Genomic DNA, 20,263 nt, shown 5'->3' with positions numbered 1-20,263 from the left:
GATATGGAATCACCATATACTTCCATATCATGGTTTTTGGAGAATATGGTATCACCTCTCATGATATGGAATAATGAGATGGAATCAGCGTAAAATCGCATGTCCAAACGCTGATTCCATCTCACAACACCATATCGTGATATGGTATCACATGGCCAAACGCCTACTAAATATATTGATTATAATAAATATTTTTGATCGAGCAACTAACTCTGTAACATTCCTTTTTGTAGTTTCCCGATCAGGGACGGAGTCAGTGTAATTTGGTTTATACTGTTGATACATTATTACATTTTTTAATGTTTATATAGTAGATGTTAAACTCATTTGAATTGGTATGTTTACTTCATATTTTAACTCTTTCGATAAAAATTATGGCTCCACTTCCCAACGATTGTTTGGAATCCATATTGAGGCTCTGGCTAATTATAATAAAAAATATACTATGTCATTTAGATTAGTCATTTCAATTTCATGAGATATTAGGAGATTTACTAATTTCCGATATAACATGCAACTATTATATTTTACGTTTTACTTATACTTCATCCCATATACATGCAACTATTATATTAATTGATTGTTTTACTAATCGATTTGAATAGATTGGGCTTTTGTTCTCGACAATGTTAAGTCATAAGCATATCTCTTTTGGTCATATCAATCTGGCCTATAAAACATTCTTTGTCCTTTTGGACAATGATAGGTAGTAGAGTAGTCAATCGATCTCAAACATGACAAATATATAGAAATACCTAGCTTGTAAGAGTTTAAGTTGTAAACATCTTTGTTGTAAGAAAAACATTTACACTATGAGGTCACCCAAACGACATCTACAGACAAACCTGTTTAATCTTGAAGATAAGATAGGTTACCTGCTTAATCAATTTATATAAAATTTCACTTGGTCATTTTATGATTATGCATCATTCAAGAACATAGTACATGATGTTTGCTACTTAGTTCTAACCTGAAATCATCTGCTATAGTTTCTTGATCCACCAACTAACTCTAATGCCCTATTGAAAAGATTGATATAAAGAAACTAAAATCCAAAATCAAACTAGGATTTCGATTCATTTAATTGGTGGACAAGGGGTCTCCCATACATCAAAAATATCTTCGTCACCATGAAGAGCAAAAAGACGATCACCCCCAATTGAAAAATCACAAATCCAACCACCATGACTCTGTCGAACCTCTGATGTTAGAACCCAATCAGAACCACAGTAAACCGAAATTCTATCCTTCATTGATGAAAACAATTGTCCCTCATGAAATGCCAGTTTGGGATAGCAGTTGTTGTTACCTCCGAAAAAAGAGGAATTCGTGTTGTCCCTTGTAGTTTCTTTCCATTCCACACTTGCATCAGTAGTACTTCCTCAAATCAATGAAACCCAAACGCTCATTTTTATCGACTACACAAATGGAATAACTCTCCTCTATTGCTATCACGTCTTTAAACTTAGTTTGATCAGTAATATAAAGTTTTTTCACTCGATCCCTAACATCAGACCACGATATAACCGTTGTGTTTTTCCTAAAATCTAACAAGCTGATGCAACAATTTCCGTCCCTTGGATGAAAACTAGTGGCCATCAAACAGTTGGTTCCGTGCAACCATTGCAATCATCTAGCATTACCATATGTATAGTATGACGAGAAATCTATCTGCTTACCTGTGACTTGGTCCCAAACACCGATTGCATGCCCGTTGCTAGTACTTTTACAACTCGAGAATAACTTGTAATCCGAGCTACAACTTAGTATACCTGTTGTGTAATCATTCATTTCATCTGTAGCCTGAAATTTATACCTCAATTCCCTGTGGATGCCCTGAATAACCCCATGCCTCCATTAGGTATCTTTTCATCAGAGCTAACCACAATATTTTCAGAATCAACCCAACAAACATCGTTCACCTACGATAATCAAGATTGATTGCAGGGTGTTCTTCTAGCATCCAGTCGTACACGTGAACCACATTTCCCTGACACAGCACCAGCCATTCAGGTCAGCCCGAATGGCTGGTGTGAATTTACCATCCCCTGCTGACAAGCCTGTTATGGACTTTGCCAGACGGAGTCTATTGCCATCAAAAGTATCACACTCAGCTGACCTTACATGATCCAAAATGCCATAATATTCAGCCTCTCTGTATAGAAACTTTTTATCGATCTTTGGAGGAATGTAAAGCTCCCCGGTTCTGAGTAAGTCCAAAAGGACACCAAAATAATCGGGATTTCTATCGATGAAGTGTTCAGTGATTGCTGCATCAGNCAATTGATCTCAGGCATTCACAAATAAAAAATGCCTATAGAAGAGGCAGGGCAAGGGTAGTTATTGACAAATTGTTTTAAATTATATACATGCTCAGTGTAAAGAACATTTTACTCTATCAGGTTACCAAATGACATCTATAGATAAGCCTTCTTATCATGTAGGGCTTGTAATCTTGAAAACTATGAACTAACTATAATGACCTCTTGAAATCATCGATATAAATAAAAGAAACAAATTAAACTAGGATATAGATTCATATAATTAGCGGACGAGGGGTCTTCCATACATCAATAACATTTCTTCTTTACCAAGAGCAAAAAGACATCACCACCAACTGCAAAATCACTAATCAAACCACCACGAGTCTGTCGAAGCTCTGATGTTACTACGATCCAATCAGAACCACAATAAACTGAAATTCTATCATCCATTGATGAAAACAGTTGCCCCTCATGAAATGTCAATTAGTTATAACAAGGTTTAGTACTCACGCGAGTAGCGAAAAGCTTAACACCCTTGGTAGATTCTCTGCATTTTACCCTTAGCTCAGTAAAATGGAAATGCTACATAAATAATTAACCTTTCATCCACCAGGAATCTATAAAAGCTGTTTGGATATATCTGTTTTAAAGAAACTTGCAATTTACTTTATTCGAAGAATCCTGAGAAGATTAACAATAAAAACTTACCCACACACGGTGTTTACGTCAAGATTTACCAAGATTAACATATAGAACTTCATTTTTACCATTAAAAAAAATGGTACTTTCTTTGATCCACCAGCTCTAACAATCTATTGAGAATAGGGATAGAAGAACAAAACCAAAACCAAACTAGGATATAGATTCATGTCATTGGTGAACGAGGGGTGTCCCCTACATCAAGAACATCTTCGTTGCTATGAAGAGCAAAAAGGCGGTCACCACCAATTGAAAAATCCCAAATTGGACCACCGTGACTGTTGAAACTGTGATGTTGGAACCCAATCAGAACCAGAATAAACCGTAATGGTATTGTTCAATGATGAGAACAATTGCCCCTCATGAAATGCCAGTTTGGGATAACAAGAGTAACTTCTACCCTCCCAGGGAAAAAAAGGCATTACACCCTTGATAGAATTTCTCCAATTTATTGTTCCATTACCCCTCAAATCCATGAAACCAAGACACTCATTCCAATCTACTATACAAATTGAACTACTCTCCTCTATCGCAACCACATCTCTAAAAATTTTCTCACAAGCAATGTCATAACTGCTCCTCGCGTAGACACCAGACCAAGACCAAACCACCTTGTCATTCCTAACATCATACAAGCTGATATCATTCCTTGGGTGGAAACTAGCAATCATCAAACATTTGGTATCATGTAGCCATTGCAGCCTGCTAGCATTGTGTTGATACTTGTATGGTGACCAATCGAGGAAATCTATTTGCTTACCTGTAACTTGGTCCCAAACACCGATCCCATGTTTATTGCTAGTGCTCTTAGTACAACTGGAAAACAGCTTGTTATCCGAGCTAACTCCGAGTGCATCTGCTGTATAACCTTTTAATACATCTGTAACTTGAAATTTATATCTCAATTCCCCTGTGGAAGCATTGAATAACCCCATGCCTCCACTATCTATATTTTCATCAGAGCTAACCACAATATTTTCAGAATCAATCCAACAAAGATTGTTTACCTTACGGTAATCAAGATTGATTGTAGGACGTTCTTCTAGCATCCAGTCGTACATGTGAACCACACTACCATGCGCCACACAGCACTAGCCATTCGGGTTGGCTTGGATGGCCCGAGATATCTCACCATCCCTTACTGACCAGCCTGTTATGGACCGTGCCAATCGAGGCCTATTGCCATCAAATTTATCACACTCAGCTGACCTGACATGATCCAGAATGCCATAATATTCAGCCTCTTTGTATACGAGCTTTTTATCTATCTTTGGAGGAATATATAGCTCTCCTGTTCTGAGCAGGTTAAGAAGGACAGCAAAATAATCAGGGTCTCTATCGATGAAGTGTTCAGTGATTGCTGAATCAGAATGCAGGTTCCAATTCTCATCTAACATGGCTCGAAAGAGTGAATTTTGGCCAGCAAATTCTAAGGTTGTGGCTGTAGCCACCAACATTGAGTTTCACCCTACCTTTCGGAGTTCCCATTATTCAAAAGTACCCAATAAATACTAAAATGAAGTTCAAATTGTGCTGAAAATGTATGGTATATAAAGCCCTTCAAAAGGCATCAGTGGTCAGTCTATACCAATTCCCAAAGAAAGCATACAAAGAGTTATTTGGTGTCTGTTTAGTTTTTCCATAATTTATTTTCCCCATGTTTCAAATGTAAGGAATGTAAAAGGTTGTCTCAAATCATTGGTATCAAATAAGAGCTAAAGGCTATACATTTACGGGGGGAATGCAGATATACCCGATTTTGGGGCAACCATTGAGGTCATACCCGTTGTGCACAAAAAATGGTGAATTTCCTACTTCGGAACACGCTTCAGACTTACACAACTAAAATGTGTTGATCATCTTAGTTGTAATATAACTGCAACATAAAGGATTAACATTTGATACATCATATACCTAAAAATTATAGCTTTCAAATTAACTTTATTAGATTGCTGAGAAGATAAAGATACATGAATGAAATATGCAGAAGTTGAATGGTGTAAACTGAATATCGGCTATGGAGTTGTTGATAAACCAACTCTAACAATCTAAATTTTATATAATTGGTGGACGAGGGGTCTCCCATACATTTATTATATTTCCTGTACTTTGCAGAGAGAAAAGACGGTTACCACCAATTGAATAATCATGAATTGCACCAAAATCACTATGTCTAAGCTGTGATGTTCGAAGCCAATCAGAACCAGAATGCACTGAAATTCTATTGTTAAACGATGAAAACAATTGCCCTTCGTGATATGCCAGTTTGGGAAAATACGGACTAGCAAAAGGATCTTCCGTATTTCTCCAATTTACACCTCTAGCGGTACTCCTCAAATCCATGAAACCTAAAGCTCCATTCCAACGTAATGCACAAATTGAACTAGTCTCCTCTATCACTATTGCATCTTTAATAGTACGATCACAAGGTCTGTCGTGCTTCTCAGTCAATAACCGAACCATAGTGTTATCTCTAAAGTCAAACAAGATGATATCAACCTTTGCACAATCCAAATAAAAGGCCATCAAACAGTTGGTACCAGGTAACCATTGAAGTCTGCTAGCCTTTTTAAGTGAGAGATGAGGTGGACTACAGTGGAAATTTATCAGCTTACCTGTGACTAGATCCCAATTGCCAATCCCATGGTGTTCATCACCGTTTTCACAACTCGAGAACAACTTGTAATCTGAGCCAAAATCTAGTGTACTTGCTGTGGAAAATGGAGCTAAACCGCTCGATTTATCTGTAACTTGAAATTTACACCTTGATTCCCCTGTGGATGCATTGAATAGCCTCATGCCTCCATTTGCTAGTCTTTTATCAGAGCTTATCACAATATGTTTGTCATCAACCCAACAAATGTCTCTCACCTTATGGTGTGCAATATGTATTATAGGATGTTCTTCAAGCATCCAGTCGTACACACGAACAACACTACCCTGAGCCAGACAGCACCATCCCCTCGGACTAGCTCGAATAGTGTATGCAAGAGTTCCATTCGCTGCTGACCAGTTCATTATGGGCTGTGCCAACTGGGCCCTATTTCCATCAAACGGACCCCATTTAGCTAACCTGACATGATCAAGAATGCCATAATATTCTGCCTCTCTGTATAGGAGATGTTTATCTATCTTCGGAGGAATATAAAGCTCTCCTGTTCTGAGCAGGTTAAGAAGGACGGCGAAATAATCAGGGTCTCTATCTATGAAGTATTCAGTCATAGCTGAATCTGAATGCACGTTCCAATTCTCATCTAACATAGCTCGAAAGAGTGAATTTTCGCCAGCAATTGCTAAGGTTGTAGCCGTAGTTTCGAAGATTCTGCCACCAACATTGAATTTTACCTTGTCTTTTGGAGTTCCCATTCTTCAAAAATGTCGTAGTACCCTGAAATTCAAAACCAATACTAATGTAAAAGATAAAAAGAGCGATCTGATGCACAAAGCATCCCGCTTTACCCTGTCCAGGGAAGGTCCACACCCAAGAGATGTAATGTAGACAACCTAACCTAATGCAAGCATTAGTGGCCGCTTAGAAAAGAATTTCTACAACAACTTACCCACTATAATCTCACAAGTGAGGTTTGTGGAGGCCCTCGATTCAAGTAAAGCATCTCAAAGCAGTTTGAAAAAGAGAATACAGAAACGGAATAGTAACAACAATGAAATATAGCACTATGGAAAACAGTACATAGCATACATATAGAAAGAGCAATAACAACAACGAACTAGTGAGATTGAAACACACGAAACACAATGACAACAACACTCAATAAACAAGCAACTACGAGAATAGTGTTAATACTACCTGTAAGAGAGAAGATAACTATTCCACTATGTTCAACTACCAACCAACCTTCTATCTAAGGTCATATCCTCGATATTCGAAAAAAAAAAATCTAGCGCCAACAATAAAAGGGAGAGTTGAAAGAAATATTTATTTTTACCAGACTTAGAAGAAATCGAATAACGAGTAGCAATCTGGAGACGAATTCACTTGTGGTTATTGAAAAAAATTAGTCCATGAGATGTTTTTATACGTAAAAAAATAATTAATTTTGATTATCCCAATTGGACTCGTATTGTTTAGTGAAGTATTTCCTTTTACTATTCCACGTAGGACTAGTATTGTATAACTATTCAAAGTAGGATTCTAATGCGTGAATTTATGTATTATAAAGATTTTAAAAAAAAATACTCTTAAAATAATAATCTACCAAACTTTTAAAATTTGCTTATTTTGAAAAGTTTATTCCCAACACTCTCATGTATCAAAATTACGAAAATTGATATAACCTACTGATTATGAAAAACATATATAGCTGATTGACAATTTATATTGAACTAGGCTTTCCAATTTACTTTAAACTATAGGTTGCTCAGACAATTCAAAAATACGAGTGGGTGCCTGTTTGTCCTCCCAAACTAGTGTATTTTTGGAGGATCCGATATGGATGTACGTACCTGCATTTTCAGAGAGTCCGAGCAACATGAATGAAATATGCAGTTTCATGGTGTACACTAAATACTGAGTTGATGCATTTATAACATGTACTAGCTGAAGCAAAGCCAAATTGAAAATAATGTTAATCAATCAATATATGTAGAACTAGTTTACTTTGATCATTCTATGATATGCACCATTCAAGAACATAGTACATGACAATTTGCAACTTAATTCTGTTCTGAAATCAACAGCTATAGTGTCTTGATCAACAAACTCTGACAATCTAGATTCATATAACTGGTGGACGAGGAGTCTCCCATACATCAACGACATTTTCATCTTTATGAAGAGCGAAAAGACTCTCACCACCAATTGAAAAATCACAAATCGAACCACCAGGACTCTTTCGAAGCTGTGATGTTGGAAGCCAGTCAAAACCACAATACACCGAAATACTATCGTTCAGTGATGAAAACAATTCCCCCCTGTGAAATGCCAGTTTAGGAAAACACAGACCAGACGAAGAATCTTTCTTATATCTCCAATGCACACTCGTATCAGTCCTTCTAAAATCCAAGAAACCCAAACACTCATTCAAGCCTAATACACAAATTGAACTACTTTCCCCTATCACTGTTGCATCACGAATAGTACTAGAATGTTTGTTCTGATCCTCAGCCAATAACTGACACATAGCGTTTTGTTGAAATTCAAACAGCGTGATATCAACCTTTGGATACAAATAAAGGGCCATCAAACAATTGTAATCAGGTAACCATTGCAGCCTGGTAGCCTTTCTAAGTGAGTGATGACGCGCAAGAGAGCGGAAATCTATCAGCTTACCTGTGACTAGATCCCAAATGCCAATCCCAGGGTAACCATCAGCATTTTCACAACTCGAGAACAACTTGTTATCTGAGCCAAAACCTAGTGTACTTGCTGTGACTAATGGAGCTAAAGTTCTCAAATTATCTGTAACTTGAAATTTATACCTCAACTCCCCTGTGGATGCATTGAATAGCCCCATGCCTCCACTAGCTAGCTTTTCATCAGAGCTAACCACGATACTTTCGGAATCAACCCAACCGACATCATTCACCTTATTGTGTTCAATATGTATTATAGGGTGTTCTTCAAGCATCCAGTCGTACACACGAACAACACTACCCTGAGTCACACAGCACCATCCACTCGGGCTAGCTCGAATAGTCTGTGCAACCTCTCCATCACTTGCTGACCACCCCGTTATGGACTGTGCCAACCGGGCCCTATTTCCATCAAACAGACCCCATTTAGCTGACCTGACATGATCAAGAATGCCATAATATTTGGCCTCTCTGTATAGGAGCTTTTTATCTATCTTGGGAGGAATATCAAGCTCCCCAGTTCTGAGTAAGTCCAAAAGGACACCAAAATGTTCGGGATTTCTATCGATGAAATGTTCAGTTATCTCCCCATCGGAATGCAGGTTCCAGTTCTCATCAAACATGGCTCCAAACAATGAATTCCTTCCAGCACCCGCTAAGGTGGTGGCCGTAGTTTCAAACATTTTTCCGCCAACATTGAGTTTCACCTTGTCTTTTGGAGTTCCCATTCTTCAAAAATGTCGTAGTACCCTGAAATTCANGTACATCCCCAGCCTCATCATGTTTTTAATGAAACATTCTTTACTCAATGACTTTGTAAAGATATCAGTCAGCTGGTCTTTAGTCTCACAGAACTTCATCACCACATTTTGCTTCTCAACATTGTCCCTCAGGAAATCAGTGATGATCCAAGAAAATGTGCCATGCCTGATGTACTCTTTCGATCTACAAGAAAGCCTGCATAATCAACATCTGCAAAACCAATTAGATCAAGTGAGTCACCTGTTAGGTAGAGGAGGACCAGGTCCTGAGTTCCCTTCAAGTATCTCAGGATACGTTTAGCTGCCTTTAGATGGGATTCCTTTGGTGCTGCTTGAAATCTTGCACTCATTCCTCAACTCCATCTTCATCTAAGTCAAGCTTCACACTTGTGCTCATGGGAGTGTCAAGAACTTTTGCCTCAATCGAATTAAACTTTCAAAGCAGTTCCTTGATGTATTTCTCTTGACATAAAGGCTGAATATGCAACTAGATTTCTTGTCCTGGATCTAGTTTGAATTCCAGAGTCAAGTGAAGAGATGAGATTGTCCAATGGATGTGAGAATTGATGTTTCCATCTGGACTTTATGATCAACTCTTCTTCGATTTCAGCATCAGATTCAACATCATCAGCTTCATGATTTTGAGATGGAACCTTCTAGGTAGTATCAGAGGGACCAGGTGCTCTTGTGAGATCTGCAGCAATTTCCTTTGCCACCTGTTTGTTTCCAGGATTTAGGATATCCTTGTCTTCCCTTTCCTTGATTCGCTTCTCCATCTCATGGTATCCCTTTATCACTCCTCATCTGCTTTGAATTCTAACAGGTTCACACAGATTCATGTGGAGAAGTTCCAAAGGTCTGATAGTGCTCACACCCTTCTTTGCCTTGAAAGAAAATCTTGTTTGTTTGCCTTTTGCACAGGCATCACAGATTTTGTCATTTGAGAACTTCAACTTTGGTAGTCCGCGGACCAGGTCCCCTGTAACAAGCTTGTTAAGTAAAGGGGTACTTACATGACCCAGTCGCCTATGCCAAAGATTTGCATCATCAGTTTGAGCATTCAGACATGACAAGTTGTTTCCCTTCAGACATGAACTTGACTTCATTTTTCCTTGTCGCAAATATGATACACACTTTAGAGATTAAACTTCAAACCGTCCACATAGTATACACTGTCTATGGAATGATCAGGAGTTCTTCCTATCTTGCCAATACCAAGAATAAAACCTTTCTTTCCACCTCCAAATGACACACCTCCACCTTGGTGTACTTCCAAAGAGAGGAAGTTTAGAGAATTTCCAGTCATATGCCTTGAGCATCCACTATCCATGTACCAACATTGAATGCTCCCTCTCTTCTGCACAAGAATTACTTATTAGACTTGGGAACCCACTTCAGACGAAGTTCCCATAATCATTAAGAGGTCTGATAAGAAACCTTTCTGTCCAAAGAGGCAAAGTTTTCTTATTGAAACGATAACAGGGACCAGGTCCCTTGAGTTCCCTTTTATCATTGTTTTCAGATCTGACAAATTTCTCATGCTTTTCTTTTGCTTTTCTCAGAGTCTCACACTTTTCTTTTAGATGACCATTACGCCCACAGTGAGTGCACAACAGATTGTCATATACAGACACATATTTGCAATGAGGATTATAAGGAGGTTTTATTGGTCTACGTCCTAACCCTTTCTTTCCATTGAAACTCTGATTAGAAAGATTAGAGAGTATCTTAGAAGAGTCTATCCATTTTAGAGAGTGGCTTAACTCCTCCTTGACCTTACTCAGATCCTTTCTCAGTTGAGAATTTGTTTCAAGAGAAGCAACTAACTTGGACTCAAGGATTTTGAGCTTTTCTTTCAGTTCTTCCTCAAGGATGCTAAGCTTTCTCTTTCCACCTACTGAGGTACCAGGTCCCTCACTGGGTTCCAGACTATCATTCTCGAGGATACCTATCCTGATACTCAGTTTAGACATAAGAGCAGAATTCTTATCTTCACACAAACTTAATTTTTTATTCAACATTAAGTTTTCAGTGGTTCGTTCATCAACACAATCAATAAGAAGAGCAGCAAGTTTTCTCAAATTTTCAATAGGCAGATTATCTAGATCATCTTTAAGATCAAAAAGAGTTACCTCATCTGAATCCTCTTCATCATCAGAATTTGCTATTAATGAGAAGATGGAATTGAAGACATTTTCATCATCTTTAATAGCCATCATTGAAACATCTTCATAACTTTCTGCATCTTCTTCTGACTCACTTGAATCATTTCCCCATACAGCAAAAGCTTTTCTCACCAACTGATCAGCATGAGCCTTCCTCCGAGCACTGTCTGGGACCANTCACCAACTGATCAGCATGAGCCTTTCTCCGAGCACTGTCTGGGACCAGGTCCCTCTTACGAGGTTTGAAGTTCTGAGTTTCCTGCTTTTGGCTGGGACAGTCCCTCATAAAATGACCAGGTTTGCCACATTTATGGCAAAGGTCATTTGCGTTTGATGTTCTGCTGGTCGAAGCCTTCTTTTGAAAAACGTCATGTTTCTTGATGATTTTTTGAAACCTTTTAGTAACATAGGCCATTTCATCCTCCTCCTTTATGTTTGTCCCCTGCTTTTTATTCAGCTCGTAGGTCTGGAGATTTCCAATCAGCTCATCCATGGAAAGTGTCTTCAGATCTTTTGCCTCTGTTATAGCATCAATTTTGCTTTCCCATGACTTGGGAAGAACCTTGAGAATCTTGCGAACTTGTTTGCTTAAAGGAATGGGCTCACCTAAGCATCTTAGTTCGTTGGTGATGGAAGTGAATCTTGAGTTCATTTCAAAGATAGTTTCACCTTCCTTCATACAAAAATTCTCGTATTAAGTCGTAAGCATATCGACCTTAGACTCTTTTACTCGTTGTGTTCCTTCATGGGCTGTTTGGAGACAGTCCCATATCTCTTTGGCAGATTCACAGGCAGAAATTCTGTTGTACTCCTCCGCTCCAATCCCACACACTAGGATCTTCTTGACTTTGTAATTTTTTTCAATCTTTTTCCTATCAGCTTCATTGTATTCTTTTCTTGTCTTGACCACAGAAGTGGTGGTCTCTCCATCTTTCACTTTCTTGACTGGAATGTAAGGACCATCAAGAATGATATCCAACAACTCAGTGTCCTCTGCATTGATATAATCATGCATACGATTTTTCCACCATCCATAATACTGACCATTGAATCGAGGTGGTCTGATCGAAGACTGTCCTTCCTCCATGTTAGGTGGAGCGGCCATTCCGTCAGGATCTTTCCTTTTCTTGGTGTTAACCAGAGAGAAAAGACTTGCTTTGATACCACTTGTTGGAATGTATGCGTCCACTTGTCTAGATGGGACCAGGTCCTCAGCACAGTTACAATAACAGAAAAATAAACAAAGTGCTGAAAGTAAAGATTGCACAACAACTTTACGTGGAAACCTCCTTGCTCAAGGGAGTAAAACCACGACCTGGCCTGCCAGGACTTTTCAAACTTCTTTCACTAATCTTCTCCAAGCAAAAGTAAAAGCAAGTTTACAAACCGAGATTAGCCTACTAATCCCAACTCTAAGCAATACCTCCTATTACTTAGATGAGCCAGAGCAGATACAACACTACCCACTAAGCTATCACCCTTAGATAACTTAGACTTTGCTAAGCGGATACAACACCGCCCACTATACTAATCCTAACCGATTAATATAGACCTTTAGAGTAAGAACCTAAGTTACCCTTAACCTAGTTCTTACAATGATTCAAACAAGTTTGAAACGTTTCTTTCACAAAACGAATCCTACAATGTAAGCACTATTACAAGCAAACAAAGTAACAGCTGGTACAAGAAGCTCTTGAAGTAATCGATCAGATCCCTTGTTGTTCTTAAAGCTCTTGAAGTAATTGATCAAGTCCCTTGCTGTTCTTGAAGCTTGAAAGACTCTTTCTTTGAATGAATTCTTAATATTGTTGTATCATGTTTGATATAAACCATGAAAAGTTATTACCAAACGTACAAGCAACATCTTTGCTTCTGATTGGTGAAGTACTCTGCAGCTTTCACCAACTCTCTGACGCAGACAACTTTTACAGCTGTACCACACTTTGTCACTGGACGAGCATACTCTGCAGAGGACCAGGTCCCTGCACTTGTGAGGAGATCATCAAAACACCAAAAGGCATAAGCTCTTATCACCGAGCTAACACCGAGTGCATCTGCTGTGTAATCCTCAATTGATCTTCATCTTTAACTTGAAAATTATACTTCAATTCCCCTGTAGATGCACTGAACAACCCAATGCCTCCACTAGCTAGGTATTTGTCAGAACTACTAACCGCAATGTTATCAGAATCAACCCAACAAACATCGTTGACCCTACGATAATCACGAGTGGTTATTGTACGTTGCTCTTCTAGCATCCAATTGTACACGTTGACCATATTATCACGTACCACACAGCACCAGCTATTCGGACTAGCCCGAATTTTATCAGCCTTCCCTACTGTTGGGCCCGTTATAGACTCGGCCAACGGGAGCCTATTACCATCAAGCGGACCCCATTTAGCTAACCATAAATGATCTTCAATGCCATAATACAGAGCCTCTCTGTATAGGTGCTTTTATCGATCTTCGGAGGAATATAAAGCTCCCCTATTCTGAGTAAGTCCAAAAAGACACCAAAGTAATCGGGATTTCTATCGATGAAAAGTTCAGTGATTGCCCCATTAGAATGCAGTTTCCAATTCTCATCAAACATGGCTCCAAAGAATGAATTCCTTCCCGCACCCGCTAAGGTTGTGGCCGTAGTTTCAAACTTTTTTCCACCAACATTGAGTTTCACTCTGTCTTTCTGGCTTACCATTCTTCAAAAGGGTCTTTATACCCTGTAATTCAAACCAGTACTAATGTAAGAGATGCAACAACTTACACAGTCTAATTGCACAAGAGGGGTCTAGAGAGTGTTAAGATATACGAAGACCTTATCTTTACTTTGTAGGGTACATAGGTTGTTTTTGATACACCCCGACTCAAAGATGAGTAAACANAGTTTCGAACTTTTTTCCACCAACATTGAGTTTCACTCTGTCTTTCTGGCTTTCCATTCTTCAAAAGTGTCGTTGTACCCTGTAATTCAAACCAGTACTAATGTAAGAGATGCAACAACTTACACGGTCTAATCGCACAAGAGGGGTCTGGAGAGTGTTAAGATATACACAAACCTTACCTTTACTTTGTGGGGTACATAGGTTGTTTTTTATACACCCCGACTCAAAGATGAGTAAACAAAGCAGGATAAACAAGAAAGTAACGGCACCAAAATAGCAAGGAAAAAAAAAGCAAATGAAATGATAGGTAGTAATAAAATTAAAGGATAAGATACTATTTGAAAAATAGGTAAGTCTACGTTTAAATAGGGAGAAGATGAGAAGAGGAAACTAACTCCTTGCCTCTTTCACGTATAAGTATTCCAACATCAAGCTACCTACTATCCTTCTACCTTAATCCTTGACTCTTTCTCGTAAAAGTGCTCCAACACCAAACTACCTATTGCCCTTCTACCTTAATCCTTTTGACTATTTCTCATAAAATTACTCCAACGCCAGACTACCTACTACCCTTCTACCATAATCCTTTTGACTATTTCTTGTAAAAGTACGCCAACTCCAGACTACCTACTGCCCTTGTACCTTAATCCTTTTGACTCTTTCTCGTAAAAGTATTCCAACACAAAACTACATATTGCCCTTCCACTCTAATCCTTGACTCTTTCTCATAAAAGTAATCAAACACAGGACTACCCTTTGCCCTTCTACCTTAGTCCTTGGCTATTTATTGTAAAAGTACTCCAACACTGACTATATACTATCTTTGTACCTTAATCCTTAACTTTTTCTCATAAAAGTACTCCAACACCAGACTACCTATAGTCCTTCTACCTTAATCCTTGACTCTTTCTAGTAAAATTACTCCTTAGACTACCTACTGCTCTTCTACCTTAATCCTTTGTCATAAAAGTACTCCAACACCAGACTACTTACTGCGATTCTACCTTAATCATTTTGACTTTCTCGTAATAGTACTCCAACACTAGACTACATGTGTTTTTAGAAATAAACTATTTCACTTAGGGTTAGTAAAATTAAGAAATAATTTATCATAACTATTCCAATTGGGATTCATAAAAACAAAAATAATTGGGAGAGAATTTCTATTAATTCTAACAAGTAGGATACGATTCTTGCTTCCGTCGTACCTATTCTTGCTTTCTCTTGATTCGATGTGTTGCTCCGCCTGTGACTGAATTTTCATAGAATACTTTTGCGACAACGTAGACCTAACTTTTTAAAAACAAAAATGATGATGGCATTCCTGTAGTTTAAGGCTTTTACGTCCAATATTATTTCAACTTTGCTTATAAGTATTGGAGCTGCTAATAATTATTTATTGTTTATAAGGTAACTATACTTAAATTTCTATTGATGATATTTACTATTAATAACCCGATAAAATCATAATTTATTTACTATCATATGTTAAACTACATTCATACTATAAAGAATATTTTAACCACGGTTATATTTTAGGGAAAATGCATAAGTACCCCCTCTGCCTATGCCCGAAATCCCAGAGACACACCTAACCTTTACTAAGGTCCTATTACCCACCCGAACTTAATTTATCTATAATATTCTACCCCTTTTCTGCCTACGTGGCACTATCTTGAAAAAAATGTAAACATGCACTGGGCCCACAAAGATAGTGCCACGTAGGCCAAAAAGGGGTAGAATATTACATATAAAATAAGTTCGGGGGGGTAATAGGACCTTAGTAAAGGTTAGGTGTGTCCCTGGGATTTCGGGTATATGCTGGGGGGTACTTATGCATTTTCCCTATATTTTACATTGAAAGCTTGGGATAGGATGACAGAGATAAGGGTGGGGAGGGATATGTCCATTTCCGAGAACCATTTTGGATTAATGCAAGGACGTTCAACTATAAAAGTCATTGACCTTAAAAAGGCCTACGACAAAATTCCGAGAGAAGTCCTTTGGCGGTGTTTGACGTCTAAAGGTATACTTGTGGCTTATATTAGGGTGATAAAGAACATGTATGATGGAGTCAAGACTCGAATAAAAATAATGGGGAGAGACTAGGAGCATTTTCTAGTTGAGATGGAGTTGCACCACGAATTTACGTTGAGCCAGTTTCTATTTGCCTTGCTGATGGATAAATTGATGTTGCATATTCGAGGCGAGATCCATAGGTGTTTGTTATTTTCAAATGACATTATTTTGATGATGAGTCTTGTGACGGAGGTATGGAGTTAAAATCTTAAGACTAAAGGGTTCAAGTTGAGCAGGACCAATACAAAGCATTTGGAGTGTAAATTAAGTGATGTGACATATAAGTAAAGCATGGAAGTGAGACTCGATACTCAAGTTATCCCCAAGATAGATAAATTTAAGTATTTGAGGTCTCTGATTCAAGGAAATAGGGAGATTGATGATGATATCACACATCAAATTTGTGGTGCATGGTTGAAGTGGAGGCTTGCTTCCAGCCTCTTGTGTGACAAGATTGTACCACCAAAACTTTAAGGTAAGTTCTATAAAGTGGTGGTTGGACAAACTTTATTGTATAGAGTGGAGCGTTGACCAAACAAGAACTCTAGGTTCAGAAGATGAAGTTGAGGTGAATGTGCAGATATACTAAGAGCGATAAGGATTAGGAATGAGGATATCCAGGACGAAGTGAGTGTCATTTGTGGTGGACAAGATGAGAAAGAGAGAATGAGGTGGTTTGGACACATGAAGAGAAGAGGTATGGATGCCCCGATAAGAAGGTTTGAGAGGTTGGATATAGAGGGATTAAGGAGAGGCAGAGGTAGGCTGAAGAAGTATTGGGGAGATGTGATTAGGAAGGATATGGCTCACTTTCAGATTATCGAGGACATGACCTTAATTAGATAGAAGGGTATGAAGGTCATGGATAAGGGTAAAAGATTAATAGGTAGTTGAGAGTTGAGAGGTGTCTTATAATTACTAGCCTATTCGTGTCTTTGGCTGGGTGGGAGTAAAAAGCTCCATAACGGTCATAGTATTAGCGTACCCATGTAGTCTTCAACTTTTTGTATCTGATTTGTATGTGGTTTATTGTGTTAGTTGACCACACTTCGTTGTTGTTGCTACGTCCCTTGCATATCTGCTCCAAACTTCTTCTATATTAGCTTTCATATTTTTCCTTTGATTTGCTTGAGCCAAGGGTTTATAGGTAACAGTGTCTCCTCAAAGAGTTAGTTAGGGCCTACATACACTCTGCCTTTTCAGACCCCGCTTGGTGGGATTTCCCTGGGTATGTTATTGTTGTTGTATATTCCAGGAAAAATGCCCCTACTTGTTGTCTAGTTCTCCTATTTATCCTTACAAATGCAAAGATAACCCTCAAAAGTGAGTATTATCTCAGCTCAAAAGTTGTTTACTCAAATATTTCTTATCAAAGCGAGGGATTCATTTCAAGTGAAATCAAATTAAAAGTTATTTCAGCAATACCATTAATCATTGCTTTGTCCACACCCCTATCCTATGGTTTAAGAAAGACTTTACTAAGTGGTAGTCTGACAATTGTCCGCCAAATTCAGAAGAAGAAGTGTTATAAGCTTTATATGAAAGCCCCAAAAAATTAAAAGGGCGAGAGTAACTCCAATTGTCCTTTATATTTAATATTTCTCTATCATTCCATCTTATATCGCACTATTTTCTTATGTCTGTTAAAAAATAACGTCACTTTTTAAAACAATTTAAATTTAAATTAAATTTCTTGCTTTATCCTTAGTGACATACTTTTATAACTATAGATTTCTGAGTGTCATGCAATTTTATACTGCATTTCTACGTGAGGTTGTTTCCACGCGGATTTATAATTTGTGAAGTATATCATATCTTAATAAGTCAAGAACAAATCACATGAGTAAGGCATTATAGTTGAAATCATGGATACACACGTATCTATAACCTTGAATCTTGTGTTTATCACTATATCCACTAATTAAACCTCACGAAACAATCACTCTTATATCATCAACAAAAAGAAAATAACTTAAGGGATGAGTTGTTAAACTCATACTACTTATCAATAATTCACAATCAGTCATAGTTTTGTTGCATAATCAAATCAAGTTACATAGAAAATCAAAGTACTAATGAAGAAGAGATAACTTAAATAGTCGTTCACCCAAATGCATATGCATATATTATGGACGAGGGGTCTCCCATACATCAAAAATATCATTGTTCCAATGAAGAGAAAGAAGACGATCACCACCAATTGAAAAATCCCTAATCCAACCACCACGACTCTGTTGAAGCTGTGATGTTGGAACCCAATCAGAACCACAATAAACTGAAATTGTATCGCAAAATAATGAGAACAACTGTCCCTCTTGAAATGCCAGTTTCGGATAACGATTAAATGTGTTGTCCCTCGTAGAACTTCTCCATTCTATACTACTTGTAGTACTCCTCAAATCCATGAAACCCAAATTCTCATTTGAATCTACTATACAAATGGAATTTCTCTCCTCTATCGCTATCGCGTCTCTATACATTCTTTGATACGTAGCATCAGACCACGACAAAGCCACCGTGTTTTCCCTAAAATCAAACAAGTTGATGGAACATTTTGACCTCAAATGACAAGAAGCAACCATCAAACAATTGGTACCATGTAACCACTGAAACTTGGTAGCCTTACTATCTGGCCAGTATGGCAAGAAATCTGTCTGCTTACCTGTGACTTGGTCCCAAACACCGATCCCGTTCTTTTTGTTGGTGCACTCAGTACAACTGGAAAACAACTTGTAATCCGAGCTAACACCGAGTGCATCTGCTGTGTAATCCTTCAATTGATCTTCATCTTTAACTTGAAAATTATACTTCAATTCCCCTGTAGATGCACTGAACAACCCAATGCCTCCACTAGCTAGGTACTTGTCAGAACTACTAACCGCAATGTTATCAGAATCAACCCAACAAACATCGTTGACCCTACGATAATCACGAGTGGTTATTGTAGGTTGCTCTTCTAGTATCCAATTGTACACGTTGACCATATTATCACGTACCACACAGCACCAGCTATTCGGACTAGCCCGAATTTTATCAGCCTTCCCTACTGTTGGACCCGTTATAGACTCGGCCAACCGGAGCCTATTGCCATCAAACGGACCCCATTTAGCTAACCTTAAATGATCTTCAATGCCATAATACAGAGCCTCTCTGTATAGATGCTTTTTATCGATCTTTGGAGGAATATAAAGCTCCCCTGTTCTGAGTAAGTCCAAAAGGACACCAAAGTAATTGGGATTTCTATCGATGAAAAGTTCAGTGATCGACCCATCAGAATGCAGGTTCCAATTCTCATCACACATTGCTCCAAAGAATGAATTCCTTCCAGCACCCGCTAAGGTTGTGGCCGTAGTTTCAAACTTCTTTCCACCAACATTGAGTTTCACTCTGTCTTTCTGGCTTTCCATTCTTCAATAGTGTCGTTGTACCCTGAAATTCAAACTATTACTAATGTAAGAGATGCAAAGAAAGATATACGGAAACCTTACCTTTACCTTTGTGGGGTACATATGTTGTTTCTGATAAACCCAAACTCAAATAAGAGTAACCAAAGTAAGATAATCAAGAAAATAATGGCAGCAAAATAGCAAGATAAACAAAGCAAATGAAATGACAGGTAGTAATAAAATAAAAGGATAAGACACTATTTGAAAGAAGGGCAAGTCTACGTCTAAATAAGGAGAAAATGAGAAGAAGAGACCAACACCTTGCCTCTTTCACGTAAAAGTACTCCAACATCAAGCTACCTACTACCCCTCTACGTTAATGCTTGACTATTTCTCATAAAAGTACTCCAACACCAGACAAACTACTGCCCTTCTACCTTAATCCTTTTGACTCTTTCTTGTAAAAGCACTCCAACACCAGACTACCTATTGACCTTAGCTTCTACCTTAATCCTTGACTCTTTCTCGTAAAAATACTCCAACACAAGACTACATACTGACCTTAATCCTATCAACTCTTTCTTCCAACACCAGACTACCTACTGCCCTTCTACCGTAATCCTAGACTCTTTCTCGTAAAAGTACCCAAACGTCAGACTACTTATTGCCCTTCTACCTTAATCCTTTTGACTCTTTATCGTAAAAGGACTC

The 20,263-nt window shown here is 38.2% G+C and overlaps 4 protein-coding genes and 2 pseudogenes across 4 annotated transcripts; all 6 read right to left on the bottom strand.

Annotated features, from left to right (window-relative positions):
- Window positions 1-1,076: 1,076 nt before the first annotated feature.
- Window positions 1,077-2,714, bottom strand: LOC125852258 (BTB/POZ domain-containing protein At4g30940-like; annotated as a pseudogene).
- Window positions 2,715-3,129: 415 nt separating this feature from the next.
- On the bottom strand, window positions 3,130-4,451 carry LOC125852257 (BTB/POZ domain-containing protein At4g30940-like; annotated as a pseudogene).
- Window positions 4,452-5,018: 567 nt separating this feature from the next.
- Window positions 5,019-6,329, bottom strand: LOC125852256 (BTB/POZ domain-containing protein At4g30940-like). The gene has a single exon (XM_049531988.1). The coding sequence runs from the start codon at window positions 6,327-6,329 to the stop codon at window positions 5,019-5,021; it is 1,311 nt and encodes a 436-aa protein (XP_049387945.1).
- A 1,370-nt stretch (window positions 6,330-7,699) lies between these two features.
- On the bottom strand, window positions 7,700-9,004 carry LOC125852263 (BTB/POZ domain-containing protein At4g30940-like). The gene has a single exon (XM_049531998.1). It carries the CDS (start codon window positions 9,002-9,004, stop codon window positions 7,700-7,702), a length of 1,305 nt encoding a protein of 434 aa, XP_049387955.1.
- A 4,228-nt stretch (window positions 9,005-13,232) lies between these two features.
- Window positions 13,233-13,903, bottom strand: LOC125852255 (BTB/POZ domain-containing protein At4g30940-like). Its single transcript, XM_049531987.1, has 2 exons — window positions 13,720-13,903; window positions 13,233-13,621 (listed from the first exon to the last, which is right to left on the bottom strand). Exons 1-2 carry the CDS (start codon window positions 13,901-13,903, stop codon window positions 13,233-13,235), a joined length of 573 nt encoding a protein of 190 aa, XP_049387944.1.
- A 4,276-nt stretch (window positions 13,904-18,179) lies between these two features.
- Window positions 18,180-19,577, bottom strand: LOC125852262 (BTB/POZ domain-containing protein At4g30940-like). The gene has a single exon (XM_049531997.1). The coding sequence runs from the start codon at window positions 19,571-19,573 to the stop codon at window positions 18,293-18,295; it is 1,281 nt and encodes a 426-aa protein (XP_049387954.1). The 5' UTR covers window positions 19,574-19,577; the 3' UTR covers window positions 18,180-18,292.
- Window positions 19,578-20,263: the final 686 nt, after the last annotated feature.

The sequence above is a fragment of the Solanum stenotomum genome, unplaced genomic scaffold (genome assembly GCF_019186545.1).
Source record: "Solanum stenotomum isolate F172 unplaced genomic scaffold, ASM1918654v1 scaffold33159, whole genome shotgun sequence".
NCBI classification, from domain to species: domain Eukaryota; kingdom Viridiplantae; phylum Streptophyta; class Magnoliopsida; order Solanales; family Solanaceae; genus Solanum; species Solanum stenotomum.
The sequence above is the reverse complement of the archived record's forward strand: the minus strand, read 5'-3'. Positions and strand labels throughout refer to the sequence as shown.